Source organism: Carcharodon carcharias, chromosome 15 (genome assembly GCF_017639515.1).
Source record: "Carcharodon carcharias isolate sCarCar2 chromosome 15, sCarCar2.pri, whole genome shotgun sequence".
In the NCBI taxonomy this organism is placed as follows: Eukaryota; Metazoa; Chordata; class Chondrichthyes; order Lamniformes; family Lamnidae; genus Carcharodon; species Carcharodon carcharias.
The window spans coordinates 113811743-113831363 of record NC_054481.1 but is presented as its reverse complement, the minus strand read 5'-3'; the positions used below and the strand labels follow the sequence as shown (position 1 = coordinate 113831363).

General features: G+C 43.1%; 1 protein-coding gene across 2 annotated transcripts in view; it reads right to left on the bottom strand.

Annotated features, from left to right (window-relative positions):
• Nucleotides 1-19621, bottom strand: part of kcnab2a (potassium voltage-gated channel subfamily A regulatory beta subunit 2a) — a 306240-nt gene that overhangs the window by 173489 nt on the left and 113130 nt on the right. Inside the window, exons 2-3 of one of the 2 annotated variants that reach the window (XM_041207162.1) lie at nucleotides 18370-18503; nucleotides 12198-12239 (exon numbers count right to left, since the gene is read on the bottom strand). In XM_041207162.1, coding sequence (XP_041063096.1) covers nucleotides 12198-12239; nucleotides 18370-18446 — 119 coding nt within the window. In that variant the 5' untranslated portion in view covers nucleotides 18447-18503. The remainder of the gene's footprint in view (nucleotides 1-12197; nucleotides 12240-18369; nucleotides 18504-19621) is intronic. The other variant, XM_041207163.1, reaches the window with a different exon arrangement.

The window sequence follows — 19621 nt, the reverse complement described above, 5'->3', positions numbered from 1 at the left end:
CCAGTGACAGCAGCAACAGTCAGCTGAGGCATGAATCTTGACATCATCTGCTTGCAAGCATGTTGCAATGCTGAGCTATGTGAATGGCGTTGTAGAATAATAGAGTGCATCCCTCCTTGTAATACCTTCATAAATTACCACCACTAATTCAGCAATGAAACAGGGGGTCAAGTACTGAAAATGTGTCATTTGCTATGCCTTGCATTTCCTTTCCATTCACTTTTGCCCATTTCTTTATCCATTTGGCCTTATAGCTTCACAAAAGACTGCTAATTGCTAGAAATGCCTTTACAATCATTCCTAAAGCTAAGGATTTTTGTCCCCCTATTCTGATAAATAATTTTCATTTTCCACTCCTACCACTGGTCTATATCTGAGACTATACACGGGGCAGAATTTTGAATTTGACGTGCGGGGGGCAGGCCCCCACGTCCACATGTAAAATGATGCACAGTGATGTCGAGCAAGCAATGAAATCCAATACACGCCTGCCACTAATTAACAGGTCAGTTAAGGCCCTTTAGTCTTCAACTGACGCCGATTTTTAGGCATGCAATCTTCGGGTCGGCACATGGGTGCAACGGGCAAGCGGGTAAAGAGACTTTTCTATGAACCTCATCCACGGGTGGGATAAGGGGGCTCAGTGGGGTTATCAACCAGCCTTGTGAAGTATTTATTGGAGAAAGTATTTTAAACTTGCCTGTGTGATCTGCAGCAGTTCAGAACACATTCCAGCGGCTTTTTGTGTACTTTTAACCTTCAGGTCAGCACCTGCAGTCAGGAATCTTTTGCGGGCTTGTAGCTTTTGGGAAGCCTCCCCTTAGCCTGGGTATGGGATCTGACATGTCCACTGGAGGCAGCTCCTCTGAGGAGGGAGGGAGGGCTAGAAGGAGGAGGAGGCCAGGAGTGCACATTCAGCCTCCAGGGGAGCCACCTTTGGGAGCACAGGCGCAGGCCCAACAGGAAGTCGAAGGTGGAAGGGGCTGCAGAAGACGCCATTATCCTGCTGCCAGGGTATACAGGCGGCAATATCTCTGAGGTGCAGTGCCGAAGGAGGCTCCGACTTTCATGGGAGACAGTGAACTATATCTGTCAGATGATTGGCCCTGAGGTCTCCCCTAAATGTGTGGGCAGACATGCCCAGTAGCTCTGAAGGCCACTGCTGCCCTTAACTTTTATGCCTCTGGCTCCTTCCAGAGCTCGGTGGGTGATCTTTGCGGTGTCTCCCAAACAGCTATCCACACTTGTGTCAAGCAGATCACAGGCGCTCTGTTCAGGCATGCACTGACCTTCATCCACTTCTACTGGGACCAGGCAAGCCAGGCACAGTGAGCCAGAGGCTTCGAAGCCATTGCTGGCTTCCTCCACATCCAGGGTGCAATAGACTGTACACATGTGGCCATCAAGGTGCCAGCAGGTGAGCCTGGTGCCTTCATCAACAGGAAGGGCTTCCACTCCATGAATGTGTAGATAGTGTGTGACCACAGGATGCTGATTCTACAAGTCTGTGCAAGGTACCCAGGCAGCTCCCACATCCTCAGACACTCCCAGGTGCCAGGTCTCTTCAGCGCTCCAGCCCGGCTTGATGGCTGGCTGCTGTGTGACAAGGGTTATCCCCTCAGAAGGTGGCTCTTGATGCCTCTCTGCCATCCAAGATCAGAAGCTGAGCAGCGGTACAATAGGAGCCATTCCTCCACAACGGCTGAGGTGGAGAGAGCCATCAGTCTTCTCAAGATATGCTTCCGATGCCTGGACCGCTCAGGAGGCGTACGCCAGTACTCCCCAGATCGTGTCTCACTGATAGTGGTTGCATGCTGCGCTCTGCACAATCTTGCGCTGGAAAGGGGGGACGCAGTGGATGATGAAGATGTCGACACAGTGTCTGTGGCTGCACATGATGAGTCCAGCACTGATTCTGAGGATGAGCATGCACAGGGAAATACTGAGGGGTAGACGCTGACCCGGGATTTCACCAAGAAGGCAGGGACACCTGGGAGGCTTCAATCCAACGAACCTTCAGCCAGCACAACACAAATGGATCAGCAGGACCAGCCTTGTCTGGCGTATCCATACTCGACACATAAGTGCAAAATCTGCCAGGTCATCAGCAGGAACTAAGGGCCTTGTATATATATTTGAATGTCCAAACAAACACTCATGACAGTTTTATTAAACATATATAAATATGCAGAACAAATGAGCCACCCTCAGCCATGGTCACACATCTGAGTTTTAATTTTCAAATCAAAAGCTCTCCCAATTATTATACAATACTGTAATCAAGCAAAAAAAAAAATCCTAAGGACCTAAACTCGGGCCAACACAAAAACACCAGTGAGAAACCCGTGGTGTGCCTAATGTGCCTTACGTTTCTGTTTCCTGGTGGTACGTCTTGGTGCTGCCCCATCATTTGGAGTGGCATCTGAGACAGCCTGCTGGCTTTGCTGTCCTGTTGGCCTTGATGACCTTGGCAGTCATCCTCTGGCCCGTGAAGCCTGTTCTGGGCCCGCCTGGAAGGGATCTGTCAGTTCCACAGCTGCCATCTCCCCAGTCGGCGCAGCCTCACTGGATGATATGGTCACTGGGAGAGGGGCAGAGGAGCTGGTGCTCTCATCCAGAGTGCCCTGAGAGGAGCCCGCAGAGATGACAGGCAGCTGCTGTGCCGGATCTCCCTGCTCACCGTGGATGGATGGGCAATGGGCTGGGAAGTTTGATGCCCACACCATCTCCCACACTGGCAGTGAGCAGCTGAGCTCATTGCCAATGTGAGGGCTTGCGGGTTTGAGCGCATTCCCAGGAAGCCCTGGCGGGTCTCCTGGAGGAGGCTCTCCACAAGAATCGCCACTCTCTCCATGGAGGATGCATGGCGCTCGGATATGTGGCTCATAGCTTCGGCAAGCTTCCACATAAACTCCTCCACCACGGTCACCAAACGAAGCATAGCCTCATATATCACACCCAGATGCTCCTCAACACCCGGCCGCATTGCCTGCAGCTGCTGCGTCACAGACGACTCCAGAGGCATATCATCAGGCACCAACTGAGCATGTGCCTGGTCTCTTGTAGTCCTCCGACTGCTGGCGCTATCGGCACTCTCTGTCTCTGCCAGCTCCTCCAGTAATTGTGAAGTGCCCTCTCCACTGTGCCCCGGGACACTAGCTAATATTCCAATGCCCACCGAGGTGCTAGTATCTGTGCTGGTGCCTGCCTCGCAGAAATGGTGTGAGACTTGAGGGCCTTCAGATGTGAGAGGGGGTATCTGCTGCTCCTCCTGCTGGCCGTGCTCTGATGATGCTGAAAGGAACAACAAGGACAGTGGATCAGTTAGCATGCACAAGCTGACAAACTTCATCCCTGTCCCCCTGGCTCATTATGTGCTCAACCTTCCAGGACTAATTGACACGAACTTTGGTGGGGTGGTAAATAATGAGGAGGGTAGACAGGCTGGTCAGATGGCTTGATGAGAGTGCCAAATGGAATTTAATGTGGATAAGTGTGAGGTGATGCACTTGGACAGGACAAACAAGGCACGGGAATACACAATGAACGGTAGGACCCTGGGAAGTAACGAGGATCAGAGGGACCTTGATGTGCATGTTGACTGGTCCCTTAAGGTAGTGGTTCAGGGACATAAGGTGTTTAAGGTGGCATATGGCACACTTGCCTTTATTAGCTGTGGCGTACAATATAGGAGCAGGGAGGTAATGTTCGAACTGTAGAAAACGCTGCTTAGGCCACAGCTACAGTACTGCATGCAGTTCTGAAATGCGTATTATTTGAGGGAAGTGACTGCAGTGGAGATAGCGCAGAGGACGTTTATCAGGATGTTGCCTGGCCTGGAGAGTTTGCTATGAGAAGAGATTGCATAGACTGGGATTATTTCCCCTGGAGCAGAGGAGTTTGAGGGGGGGACATGATTGAGGTGTATAAACTTATGATGGGCATAGATAGGGTAGACAGAAAGGAACTTATACCCTTGGCGGAGGGATCAACAACCAGGGGACATAGATTTAAGGTAAGGGTCAGGAAGCTTACAGGAGATGTGATGAGCAACTTTTGCACACGAAGGGTGGTGGGAATCTGGAATGCACTGCCTGAAAGGGTGGTAATCGCAGAAACCCTCATAACATGTAATAAGAATTTGGATGTGCATTTGCGATGCCAAGGCATACAAAGCTATGGGCCTAGTGCTGGAAAACGGGATTAGAATAGTTAGGGATGTGTTTGACCCGCACATCCTCGATGGGCTGGGGCCTTTTTCTGTGCTGCACACCTCTGACTTTATCACTCTATGACCGAGCAATGTTGCAACAATAACGAATTTAACAACCATCAGTGCTATGAATATTGGAGGGCATTTCGGATCTCACTGTTGGTCTCAAATACCAGGCCAAGCCACCCCAGCCTCACCGACATCAGTTGGCCTAGGTGCATGCCGCCTCTTCAGCTCAAGGACCTCCTGCTCAAATCTGCTTAAGATGAGGTGAGCCTGGCTGCCTCCAGTCCTCGCACGCTCCGAGGCATTATGAGCATCCTTCTCCTGAGAATGAGAGAACACACCATTCATTACAGCAAATTGCACATGGGTTCCACATGCGCACGCTGCATTCCAACCACAGTGGGCCATATCAGGCCTCCAGTGCCTCCTCTCCTGCTACTACTGATCACTCACACAAAGATAGTACGCCTGCTCCCCACCCCCCAACACCGCCCTTGGACACATGCTGCGTACATCACCTTAGGAACCACATGGTATTTGCTCCCATAGCAAGGATGCACAATTATGTGCAGCGTAAAGGGCAGCAGATGGTTCTTTGCCACGACACCTTGAGGCTCCTCTTCCACCATCTCATGACTCTGAATAGGACATGTGCTGGAGTTGAGTATGCACCTAGCTGCATCTCCTGCAGGTTGCCCCCAGACTAATCATATGCGACTAAGAGCAACACATGGTATGGGGAGAACTCATCTCCTCATGAACCACTCAGATTGATCTAAGCATGGGCATTATCTGCTTGCTCACCCAGCGAAGGAAAAATGCCCTACATGATTCAATGCAGTCACTGGGTGGGGGATGGCCTCAAAGGCTAAGGCTACCTGCTGGGTTCAATGCCAACATAGTACTCAACCTGCCAGAGTGCAACAAATCATTGAAGTACTTACAGCACTGGACCTATGTGCACCGCACCACATCACAGGAGCTCACCAACTCCGCCACCTCCTCCCAGGCACGTTTGGTCATGTGGGGGGCCTCCTCCTCCCATCCTGGGGGACCGACACTTCCTGCCATGCTGCCACCTCCTCAAGGAGAGCAACAAGGCATTCATTTGAAAAATGAGGGGCACATTGGCTCCCCGCTGGCCTACCCTGCAGCTTGCACTGCTCCTGTGGCAGATCCTGCAGCCTAGCCTGCTCCTCTGCCCTTCCCTCCAGCCTGGCCTGCTCACCAGACCCCCTGTGGTGTGCCTTCGAACTGGCCATTGTCAGCAGCCTACAAAAGGCTGCCAGGCCTTCTTTTAAACAGACTGCTGGGTCGCCATTGGACCGGTGGTCTGTGCACGCCCGCCGCAGCCTGTACACTCCTGCTATCTACGGAAGTCAGCAAGCGGTCCTTAATTGACTCGCCCGTCTAAAATAGTGGCGCGAACCCGATTACGGGCGGCGATCAGGTCCGCACCCGCCCACGCCTGCTCTCCCCCCTACCACAATGGAAAATTCTGCCCACGATTACAATAACAAGCTAACCTCTGAAAACTGAGTGCAAACAACCTGAGACTCATTTCAAACCAACAGGTTATATGAATTTCACCCAAATCAGAAAATGTAAGTTCTAGCAGGAATTTACAATTTAAAAAAAAAGACAATGTGTTCATCCCACTGAAGATATTATTTGTACTGAAGAGAAATCTCAATTAACAATGTGACTCCCTGCTATTTCACACCCCATAAACAGTTATCTTCATTGAATATCTGACCATTTGGCTACACGCAGCCAAAAAATGTAGAGATGAATCATAGAGGGAATAAATACATAATTTTCCAACAATGTAATCCAAAATAAACTATTAAGAATAGAAATGCAGCACTGCATGTGCATGTGAGCTGCAAATGGTTCCACAATGGCTTTAATGCACATACTGAAATAGAGTAATGTGAGGCAACATTCTGTAGCATGAGGCCTTCTTCAGGTAAGACCCATGCATAGTTTAGCTGATGACAGCCCAAGGAGCAGTAGATTGCTCCCAATCTTTTTTAGGCACCTACATGGAGTTTCTTGTTACAGTATGTCCTCTTTTTGCTTTGTACTTCCAACCATATTTCAACACAAATATAAATACACAGTGGCACAAATATTCCATCTAAACTATCTTATATTCATCACTCCCCATTAGTTTTATCCCATAAAATAATTACAACACCATTAGATATTAGCTTAATGTAATGAATGCAACAGAATCAAAAAGTTACAATGTAACTTTTCAATACCATCATCCATGATAAACTAATAATAGAAAGTGGATTACTGTATTACTTCTGAAGTGTAGGCAGTGTTGTAATGTAGGAAAATACAACAGCTAATCTGTACGCAGTGGGTCCCACAAACAACAATTAAATAAATCCCAAATAATCTGTTTTTGGTTGTGTTGGCTCAGGGATAGATGTTGGCAAAGGCACCCGGAGAATTCACCTGCTTTTCTCCGAAAAGTGCAATTGGATCATGCAAAAACAGCACCTCCAGGATTGTCATGTCCTCTGTACTTCACTGAGGTGCCAGGATAGATCAAATCCTGGAGGTGGGCTTGATCAAACTCTTTCAGACTCAGATGAAGACACTACCACAAAGCCAAATTCTCTAAGCTGCACAGTGAAAATCAGAAATTTTGTGCCGAGGTCTCCTTTAAGGAGGATCCACACGGTGAAACTAATTATAGGGAGTCCTAGTCCCAAAACATTGTTACCAGTCTTTTTTTTAACCTGTATCTGAAAACAACTTCTACTACTCTTGAATAATTATTCATATTCGTTTGTAAAGAAATTCTCATATATCTCCATTAAAAGAAGTAGGTTAGAAGGAATCTACCCAATTTCAAATCCAATTTCTTTAGATTCAGATTCCTGTTCACGAAGTGTGGCAAGGCCCAAATTGCACTCAACCGAAATACAATAGTTGTCTGCCCACTTTTAAAAATAGTGTATTTTCAGTTCAGAGAACATTACAGTTAGTTTGTTTCTTCTACAGTATATAGTTTTTTTTAACATAATGATACAACTCGTCTTCTCTCTTACCATTAACTTTGATTTGCTAAGGGCCTGCAAATTTCACCTTGATTTCTCACTCAAATCAAAACTTGCTGCACTTCTATTGAAAAAAATTCAAAAATGCTGTATAATTTTTCATTTTAATATCTCACTACTGCTCCCCATGACCATACTTCCTCTATTACTTTGAGGGAGATAAATCAAGCTGTGAAAACTATTGAGGTATTTCCCTCTTGCCCACAGCAGGGAAAATCCTGATGCACGTTCTCCTGAATCATCTACTCCCGATAGCTGAGGAAATCCTCCCAGAGACAGTATGTGGCATTAGACCTTCCAGAAGAACTTCTGACATGGTCTTTATTGTCAGACAATTCAAAGAAAAATGTTGAGATAAACACCAGGAACTCTTTGTTGATTTATCAACCTAACCAAAGCATTTGGCTCAGTAAATCATGAGGCTCTGTGAATTTTGCTCCAAAGATTTGTATGCCCAAGAAGGTTCATGATGATATGACTGCAACTGTTTTGAGTAGATAGCTCCCATATTATAAATAATCACCTGACAGCAGCTATTCAGCTCATCAAGAGATCAACTGCCCTCTGGTGCGAGTATTTAATACCGCCTAGGTGGAAAACGCTTTAACCTCAAGTCGCCTTCATGCCAAAACTAAACCGACCACCATATACATACATGATCTACAGTTTGTGGATGACTGCAGTGTCATTGCCCAGTCTGCACCAGATTTGCAAGCCATTCATGATTTCTTCAATTCTGCATACAAGAAACTTGGTCTTGAACATCTCCAAAACAGAATACATCAACCCGTACCTGATCAGCTAAATATTCCACTTGCCATATATGTTGACCCAGAAGACGTGGGTACGTGTCCTCAATGAATATTTTGCGCGGTCTTCACAATAGAAAAGGATGACACAGGTATAGACATCAGGGTGGAGGACTGGTGAAATATTAGGGAGAATTAACAGAGGGAGAGGAGGTGCTAGAGGGTTTAGTGGCCTTAAAAGTGGATAAATCCACAGGCCAGGATGAGACGTATCCCAGGCTGTTGAGGAACACAAGGGAAGAGATATCAGGGGCCCTTGGCAGTAATTTTCAAATCCTCTCCGGCCACAGGTGAGGTGGGACTGCCAATGTTGTCCCATTATTCAAAAAAGGGAAGGGATAGACCAGGAAATTACAGGCCAGTCAGTTTAACCTCAGCAGTGGGGAAGTTACTCGAAAGAATTCAAAGGGACAGAATATATCTGCACCTGGAGAGACACGGATTAATCAGGGATAGTCAGCAAGGAGTTGTTAATAGGACAACCTGTTTGACAAATTTGATCGAATTTTTTGAGAAGGTAACCAGGAGTGTTGATGAGGGTAATGTACTTGATGTGGTCTACATGGACTTTAGCAAGGCTTTTGATAAGGTCCCTCATGGCAGACTGGCCAAGAAAGTAAGAGCCCATGGGATCCAAGGCAAAGTGGCACGTTAGATCCAAATTTGGCTGAGAGGCAGGAAGCAGAGGGCGATGGTACAGGAATGTTTCTGTGACTGGAAGACTGTTTTCAGTGAGGTTCTGCAGGGCTCGGTGCTGGGGCCCTTGCTGTTTGTGGCATACATAAATAATTTGGACTTAAATGTAGGGGGGTATGATCAAGGAATTCGCGGATGACACGAAAATTGGTAGGGTGGTAAATAGGAGGATAGCTGTAAACTGCAGGAGGATATCAATGGTTTGGTCAGGTGGGCAGAGCAGTGGCAAATGGAATTCTACCCAGAAAGGTGTGAAGTAATGCAGTTGGGGAGGGCTAACGAAGCAAGGGATTACACTATGAATGGTAGGACCCTAGAAAGTACTAAAGATCAGACAGACCTTGGTGTACATATCCACAGATCCCTGAAGGTAGCAGGCCAGGTGGATAAGGTGGTTCAGAAGGCACACGGGATACTTGCCTTTATTAGCCAAGGCACAGAACACAAGAGCAAGGAGGTTATACTGGAACTGTATAAAACGCTGGTTAAGCCACAACTAGAGTGCTGTGTGCAGTTCTGGTCACCACATTATAGGAAGGACGTGATGCAATGGAGAGGATGCAGAGGAGATTTACCAGGATGCTGCCTGGGCTGCAGGGCATGAGCTATGAGGAAAGATTGGGTAGGCTGGGGTTGTTTTCCTTGTGCTGGCAAAGGTTGAGAGGGGATCTAATAGAGGTGTATAAGATTGAGGGCCATGGATAGATGGATAGGAAGGCACTTTTTCCATTAGTATAGGGGTCAATAGCCGGGGTATGGATTTAAGATAAGAGGTAGAAGGCTAAGAGGGATGTTGAGGAGAAATTTTTTCATCCAGAGGGTGGTGGGAGTCTGGAACTCACTGCCTGAAAGAGTGGTTGAGTCAGAAATTCTCGTAACGTTTAAGAAGCATTTAGATATTCACTTGTGTTACCATAGCCTCCAAAGCTATGGGCCAAGCGCTGGAAAATGGGATTAGTGTGTAGTCAGATCTTTGTTGACCAGCACGGACACAATGGGCCAAATGGTTTCCTTCTGTGCTGTAAATGTCTATGAGTCTATGTTGAAGGAGACACTCTAGAACATGTTGAGCACTTCCCATTCCTTGGCAGCCACCTCTCTCACTGACAAGGAGATCCAACACCAGATGAGTTCCACCAGTTCAGCCTTCTACAAACTATGGGAGTGAGTAACAGCAAAGACCTCCTCAAATCAACAAAAGCCCTAGTGTACAGAGCAGTTGTCGTCACCACACTCCTGTACTGTAGTGAGACATTTGAACACTGGAGAAATTCCATCAGCAATGCCTTCGTCGCATCTTCCTAGGGAGAACGACTGAACAAATGCTAATATCCTTCTTGGAGCCTGCTCCACTAGCATTATGGCAAAACTCCAGCAAAATTAACTTTGATGGACTGGACATTGTGTCTGGATGACCAAAAAGCGTCTTCCAAGGTCCTGTTTTTTCAACTCTCAAATGGCCAGCTTTCAGGGGATGACAAAGAAAATGCTTCAAAGACACTCTGAAGCTCTCCTCAAAGGGTGGCAGTATTGACATTAATGACTGGTAGCAAGCCACTTCCAATCATTCAAAATGGCGACAACTCATCCATCAAGCTACATCATGCTTCAAGTCCAAATGCCTTAATGATGAGGCAGAGCAGCAGCAGAGAAGGAAAGAAAATTAAGCAAATCCTGTACTCCGAATGTCACTACCTCGTGGGATGTCCTGCCCCACGTGCCCAAAAATCTGTGGTTTGAGAATCGACCTGTTTAGTCACATGGAAGAAACTCACATCCTGAGTAAATGTTATCCTCAAATCAAGGGACAGCCAACGATTACTTTGAGCAGAAAATACTTCTAGATGCAGATAGAGGCTCTGCAAAGAAAAATGTAAACTCCTGAAAGACCTGACTGATTCCAGTGTATCTTTCATTTCTATTTGAGGCAGGGTGCCCAACTTCTCAGAGATCATTAAGTGATTATCTATTATAAGAGAATTTAAAACTCTTAGTTCAGCACTTGGTAGTCCATTGCCCAGCAACCAAATACACAAATCATTTACAGTTGGACTTGCTTGTACTGAATTCTATTTAGTGAAAATTTATCTAAGGAAAATGTGCAAACTCCCAAAATCACTTACCATGTAATTACACAAACAAGGTTCTTGTTATAGTGAAGTTATACCAGGCCTATAATGAAAATCTTGCACAGCCACTGAAAATAATAGAATATTGATTCTGTACTATAAGTTTGGATCTTAAAAATTTGACATAATGAAACCAAAGTAAAATGAGGCATCAAATTTAATTTAAAGAAGGGTCTCGCAAATATAATTCATTTTCAATAATAGTGTCAGCAACTTTTAGAGCATAGAGCCTGGAATGGACCAGCTGTTTGCAGCAACATTTACAAATTCCCTTTGGAAAGAAAAAGTATTTTACTCCATGGAAATTAAAGTAATCTTCAACTACTAATATGAAAGTGTTAACAGCCTTGCAAAGAACTAACATATCTTTCAAAGTTAGAGAAAATATCATCCAAAACTAAAACACTGCTAACTATAGCACACATGAAAGTGAGGCTACAGGCATTTACCAAGTGTAAATGTGTAAAAACATCTGCAACTCAAAAACTCATTTCTATAGCCTTGCATTCAAGTTCTGAACTTTATTTTTGTTTTATAGCCATTGGCTAGCAAATCATACTTTTCTTCTCTTCCAATTCCCAAATTTCCCCTGATTCCCTTTTCCTCCCATATCCCAGAAAACTGGCCATTATCCACATACAAGCCTAGAGCAAGCATAATGGAAACCTGTTCAACTGCAAGGGTGTCAAAATCTGAGGCAGATTCAACACCAACATGTGCACTTCCAGCAGGGCTACTGGACAGCTACTGTGAGTGGGGATCCTGGTTGATTTTCCCCTCTTTAATCTAGTTAGCACCTCAAGTGCTGCCCAGCTGAGATCAGCTTACTCAGTACCAATCAGAGATCAAATCTAAGGCCTTTCTGATCTATAGAACTCAACTATTCACTTGTTTAATTAGCTGAACTATTGCATGAGTCACAAACAGCATTCCTTAATCCTCAGAGAGCAGTGAGAGCTCTCTCATATCACTTAAACATAAAGTTCATTAATTAGTTAAATATCTGTTTGCTCTTATTTGACATAATATTTATAATGTTACAATGATGAACATTATGCTACACAATGTTATGGCAACAAAAGGCTGTCAGGTGCAAAGGAAATTCAGCTCTAAAACATCTCCACAGTGAGAACTGTCACAATGGCACAAATACAAACTAAACATAGTACAGATGAACACAGCAAACTGGCACATGCATGTAGACTGCAGCAAGCACAAATGGAAGCATGCCATGGTGATTGAGAAACATGCCGTCTGCAGGAGGTACCTGTAAAACTGCAACTGCCGTTTTGGACTCCCATATCGGGCACTTCAGATAGCACAACAAAAGAGAGAGTCCATATCATAAATCAAAGAACAATGATGTTTGCAGAGCACCAGCAAATTTCTCATATCTAAACACAGGGAAATTTGAGTACAATTTTATTTTATTGATTAGATGTAACTTTTTGGTAATAGCTTTTTGCAAAAGTATATTTTTATACAAGTTAGCTGCACTACTGCATTCCTTTTATATCATCAGAGGCTTGCCTTGAGCAAATCTCTACAAGAGCCACATGTAGCTACAATTTAATGTTCTCACTGAACAAGGGAAAAGAGCAAATTTCTTAATAAATTCAAAAGACCAGATACTTAAATTTGAATACAACGTAAAATGACTCTGTTGGCTATAAACACCAAAAAACACTTTTCGGGAGGAGGTAGAGAGACATTAATTAAATTCTAATTAATTAAACTCTAATCTAATTTAAAATGGGATTCCAACTGATGAATTAAAGAAAAAAACTTGCATTTATTTCATGTCTTTCACAATTTCAGGATATTCTAAAGCATTTTACACCCAATGAAGTTTTTCTGAATTGCAGTCACTTTTGCAAGGAAGGAAACACTGCAACCAATTTTCAAATCGCATGCTTCCACAAACATCAACGACCAGATAATCTTTTGTATGTTTTACAACAGAAGGAACAGAAAACAGTTCCTCCATTCATCTTAGCACATACTTTACACAAGTATCTAAGGAATGATTACTTTGTACTCATAGATGGGATAACACTGATGTAGGTCCCAGAGTTATGGATACAATATAGAGGATATACAATGAGAAGAGTATGAAATACCTTATTTTATTTCACTACTTTAAATAAACATATAACTTGCTTAACACATGCAAATTATCAGTAAAATATAAACTGATGTACAAATACCACATTCATACTGCAACTAGGTGCACAAATCAATTAAATGTTGTACCAGTGCCACCCACATTATAAACAGAATACTTTATGAAGATCAACACAATAATCTGTCCAAAAACTGAATAATTCATTCACAAACTTTGGTACATGAGTTTTGCAGATGCTTGTAATAAAGTATATCGTGTTCTATGTATTACTTATGCAAACCCAGCAGGGAGAAAAATACTGATTCAGTCAAATTTTTACCAGTCCCCTGTTCTACTGAAGAAAAAAAAGTGACAGAGAAACATTTACAGATGTAACTCACTTAACCATCTGTAAATTTAGCGAGAAATCTCCCATGTCTTAAATCTTGTAATGCACAGCAAAAATCAGAGTTATGGGAAAATAACTTACATTTACTTTATAAATTGCCATAACTAGCCTTGCAATGTCACAAATAATGTGGTGTTCAATGCTCAAGGAAAATGGCTGTAAGTTAAAGGGAACACATTCCACTTTGTTGGCCATTCCACACTATCAGCTGAACGACCAGGAAGATTTGAGCTATTGTCATAATGGAAAATAGCATTGGTCAGCAACCTTAAAATGGAAACTGTCCATAAAATAACACTGCAGCTGCAAGTAGCCAGGATTGTAGTTAGATCAGACCCACTCCAAAGTATTTGATGGATTTAACTGTCACCGACATAGCTTTTAGCCATTGGATGTAAGTAACGGTGAATTTAAGTAATTGCTCCTAGAAACAAGCATTGGAAATTGGAGGAGAAACCAAAGACTTTTCAACATTAAAGATATTTTTCTATATAAGGTTTTCTATGAAGTTTGTACAATTTGCAACTATTGTAAAATTGTATTATTAAACCACCATAACAATTTATTTCATGTCATCCTAGAATGAGGAAGAATAGTTTAGCCTTTTTCTAGAGAGGTAACCTTAAACCATAACAAAAACAGAATTATCTGGAAAAACTCAGCAGGTCTGGCAGCATTGGCGGAGAAGAAAAGAGTTGACGTTTCAAGTCTTCATGATCCTTCAACAGAACTGGGTGAATCCAAGGAGAGGGTTGAAATATAAGGTGGTTTAAGGTGGGGGGGGAGGTGTTGGGTGGGGGGGGCAGAGAAGTGGAGGGGGGTGGTGTGGTTGTGGGACAAGCAAGCAGTGATAGGAGCAGATAATCAAAAGATGTCACAGACAAAAGAACTAAGAGGTGTTGAAGTTGATGATATTATCTAAACGAATGTGCTAATTAAGAATGGATGGTACGGCACTCCAATGTAGAGGAGACCACATTGGGAGCAACGAATGCAGTAGGCTAAGTTGGGGGAAATGCAAGTGAAATACTGCTTCACTTGAAAGGAATGTTCCCAATGTGGTCTCCTCTACATTGGAGAGACCAAACGTAAACTGGGCGATCACTTTGCAGAACACCTGCGCTTTGTCCGCAACATTGACCCAAACCTCCCTGTCGCTTGCCATTTTAACACTCCACCCTGCTCTCTTGCCCACATGTCTGCATTGTTCCAGTGAAGCCCAACGCAAACTGGAGGAACAGCACCTCATCTTCTGACTAGGCACTTTACAGCCTTCTGAACTGAATATTGAATTCAACAACTTTAGATCTTGAACTCCCTCCTCCATCCCCATCCCCTTTCTGTTTCTTCCCCCTTCCTTTTGTTTTTTCCAATAATTTATATAGATTTCTCTTTTCCTACCTATTTCCATTATTTTTAAATCTTTTATGCCCCCCACCCCCACTAGAGCTGTACCTTGAGTGCCGTACCATCCATTCTTAATTAGCACATTCGTTTAGATAATATCACCAACTTCAACACCTCTCTGTTCTTTTGTCTGTGACACCTTTTGATGATCTGCTCCTATCACTGCTTGCTTGTCCCTACAACCACACCACCCCCCACCACTTCTCTGCCCCCCCCCACCTTAAACCAGCTTATATTTCACCCCTCTCCTTGGATTCACTCAGTTCTGTTGAAGGGTCATGAGGACTTGAAACGTCAACTCTTTTCTTCTCTGCCGAAGCTGCCAGACCTGCTGAGTTTTTCCAGGTAATTCTGTTTTTGTTTTGGATTTCCAGCATCCGCAGTTTTTTGTTTTTAACCTTAAACCATGCTGTTGTTCATTCATGCTCAGAAACTATACAACCTCAAGATGTCACAAAAAAAAACAGATGCCAAAGACAAGGGCCATTTCCAGTCCCTGGAAGAGGTTGGTGCTGGAGATCAGGTGCTGGTTCTGAGAGGATCTTCATTAGGCAATAAAGCATTTATCAGTAACTGTGGTATCATTGATCTGACCGCCATGGACCTGGTTGTTTTTATGCTGGGTGGAAAAACCACTAGTTTCAGGCTCACGTAGCAAGAGTGCAAGGCAGGGTAAAAGGGAAATGACTGGTGTGCAAAGAAGTGGATGCCATATGGCCATCCATCGCTTTGTCAATTGGAATCCTTTATTTGGGAAGACGAGGAGACAAATGGTAACCTTAAATTTCTGATACATAGTGCAACTTAAATAAAACAAAATCAATAAAACTTAATCTTAATGTCAGTAATAATTACATTTCTGGTACAATTAACTTTAAGTTTAAGTGCTTTAATTATTTCCAACAAAACTGGATATTTACATGCCTCATTTTAGCTAAGTAATTATTTTTCTTTAAAACTACAAGAGTTAAAAGGAACACTTCTACAGCAAAATATTTTTTAACAACTTTTAAATTTTATAGAATTTAGAGAGAATTTAGAATTAGGGGATGCTGAAACACAATACAATAAAATCTTGAGAATTAAAATTGAAAAGACCCAAAAGGAACGTTGGCAGGACCATTTCCATTGAAGGGTATCAACCGCCAGTTAACCTTGAACCATCTGGTTTTTTCTAGCTAAATGCTAATCAGCAAAGGCTACGGAAGTCTGTCAGCACAAAATTATTTCTGAATGGCAGTTTATGAACTTTATTCCTGTTTGGATTTTCCTTTCTGTTCCACATACCATTCTTCTGCTCAAAAGGGCAGATAATCAACCGTGGGGCACACTGCAAAACTACCACTATGGAGGTGCACAAGAGGAATAGAGCCATTTCATCACTGTGGGAAAGGAACGAGCTTCTACTGAGCGCTTCACTTCCCCTGAAGGCCCAGAGATTAGAAACTTGACACATGTTGAGTCACAGGCACAACTGTGTGTCTGCAGTCACCGGAGTGCCACAACAGTACAGTTATGTATTACTAAACAAGTCTGAATAAAGCTAAATATTTTATCTACAGTTTGACTAATTCATTTTCAATCTTCCATTACAGTTAAATATTGCATTCTCATTTACAAGTACTGTCAGAATTCTTAAAATAAAAGATTGGCAGTGGGTCACTAGAGAAGTAAAGGAGTGAAATTATATAAACACATAAACTTCCAATTAGTGTAGCATGCAAACATAATACACAAATGGTGTGTAATAGTGCAGAATATTAAGCATAACACCAAAACTTAAAGTTATAATTCAAAACACTACCATAATATTCAATTAAATAATAAATTCAATAAAAGCAAGAATTTCCGACCACAGGTTTCTACAGTCGAGGCAAAAACTTGCAGTACACATCTGCCTCTTGTGGGCTGTAGGAGAAAGTGCATCAGAATTAAGTTAAAGCTATGAAGCTTTTTATCTGAATCAACTCCACCATCTACTGGTCAAATTACTAACTCACTTTTGGCATAGAACAGCTTTACAGCATTATTCAGATCAACAGTTAAATAAACATTTTCAGGCTAACTTGAACTTAACGTTAACTCAATTGAAAGAAATTGGTTAATAATTGTAGTCCAAATCATCCAGCATTCCACTCCTGTACTACCAAATTAAACAGTTCTCTCTCCCTGCATCAATGGTTTAAAGCAAGATGGACTAGAATCCTACTTCAGTTCCTCCTTTCAAGGACCACAAACTCTTCTTTAGTCTTTGGGTTTTAAAACCCAAGGTTACCATTCCCAATTTACATTCTTTCTCTTGCTTTATTCAACCTTGCTGGTATCCTATACTGTGGGGGGCCTTGGCTCCTCATCCAGGTTTATTAATTTAAATAGACCTCACAATTCACATGTGCAGAATGATATCTTGAACTCAGCTGGAATTGATCCCACACATCCAGCAGTGTTCCAATCAAATAAAGAGCTTAAAGAAGATCAACACTTAAAGATTATAAGATGCACTGCAAGAGAATGGCAAATTTGTACCAACTGATGTATGCTGAAACAAATCCAGATTTATATGGAGAATAATGGAAAGTCAACATTAAGATAACCCCAGTCTAGAACTTCACTCCTTTCAGGATTGACTTGTCTTAATGTTCTTCTTGTCAATCTCTTGAGCTGCATAGTAAATAAACTCCAACTCATCCAAAACATCACCATTAGGATCGTATCCCATCCCATTCCCTATTACACCTGTCCTTGCCGATCTCTAGTTCTTCTTCATTATCCAAAGTAGTTAATTCAAAATTCCCATTCTCACTTACAGTCCCTTCACCTTGTCATTGCCTGCTTTTGTGACCTCCTCCAGCCTTGGCTCAGTGATAGCTCTCCTGTCTGAGTCAGAAGGAACACAACAACCGGTGTAGCGCCTTCAGTACCTTGAGCTTGTTCTGCCATTCATTGAGATTATGAGATTATGGTTGATCTGTATATTAACTCCATCTACCTTCCTTGGTAAGTCATGCGTTCAAGCACCACACACCAGAGACTTGATCATATAATCTAGGCTGACACTTCACTGCATTACTGAAGTGTTACACCATTAGAGGTGGCATCTTTCAGTACAGCACCAATACATCAACCTAGAATATGTACTCAATGTCTAGACAATGACTTCAACTTGTGATCTTCAGACAAGGACAAAAGTGCTCACTGAGTCACACTTTTGTCCTATCATTGGGAACTGAGCCTTCAGACACCAATTCTCTGCCTAAACCTTTCTGCCTTTCTCCATCCTTATTTTAAGATCTTAAACCAAGATTTTGGTTACCCTGTCTAAAATCATCTCCTCTGAAGCAGTGCCATTTTTTCCTTATGCCTCTGCGAAGCGTCTTAGGAATTTTCACTTCATTAAAGGCACTATATACATGCAAGTGCCTCAACTGCAACTCACACCCAGAGAACATATGCCTCACTAAATCATGCTCAGAGAGCCTACACCTCTCCTGCAACTCACTTGGAGAGCATGGGCCTCACCTGTAAATCATGCCCGGGGAGCCTGTCTGTCTTAGGGAAAGTCGAGCTGGCGAATCTGTGGTTGATTCCGGATACATCAGGTCAGCAGCTTCAGTCAAAGGTCTGCTATTTTCTCACACTGTCACTTTCAAAGCCTGCAGCAACACAAAACCAGACAGAGGCATTAGAAACTACATTTTCAGGCAATAGTTCATTATTTGATTGCATGTAGGTATGTGTTATTAATGTAGCTAGTAGAAAATGCATTTATCCACAACAGTATGATCACACACAACTCTTGTGGAGATTAAGTCTCGTCTTCACACAGAAGACACTCTCTATTGTTTTGTATGGCACTACCAATATGCTAAATGGGAGAGATACAGGACAGATCTAGCAGCTCAAAACTGAGTATTCATGGGGTGCAGTGAGCCATCAGTAGGAGAGTTGTATTCCACCACAATCTGAAATCTCATGGGCCAGCATATCCCTCACTCTAACATTACCAATAAGCCAGTGTTGGTACAATGAAAGTGTAGGAAAGCATGCCAAGAGCAGCATCAGGCATGCCAAAAATGGTGAAGCTACAACACATATTTATGATAAACAACAGAAGCAGCAGGCTGTCGCCAGAGTTAAGTGATCCCACAACCAACAGATCAGATCAAAGTTCTGCAATTCTGCACATCCAGTCATGAATGGTGATGGATAATTGATCAACTGGCAGGAGGTGGTTCTAGGTTTATCCCATCCACAATGATGGTGGAGCCCAGCATAAGGATGAGGATGAAACATTCACAAACATTTTCAGCCAGAAATGTCAAGTATTATCCATCTCAGCCTCCACCTGAGGACCTCCCAACACCCCACCATCACAGATGCCATTCAGTAAATTCGTTTCACTCCATGTGATATTAAGAAATGGTTAAGTGCAAAAGCCATGGGCCCTGCACTGTTAGCAGCAGGGGAACTGTACTCCTCCAGCAACTGCACGCTACCTTTTGAAAGAACTAAACTCTGCAAATACATTTGATTCCTAACTGCAGCCACCATTGGCAGCGAATGAAGGGCTCCTTCTAATTCACCTTTCAAAGGGAGCAGCAGCAAAACCAGAGTACAATTTAGACTCGTCACTTCAAATTCACCAAGCATTCAGTAGCAACATAAAAGCATTTTAAGTAAGGCATCAATACAACACACTTTTTAGCATTTAATTCAAAACAGCAATCTTACCTAACTGGGTCACAGACTCCATTGAGAGGGTGGGAGAGAG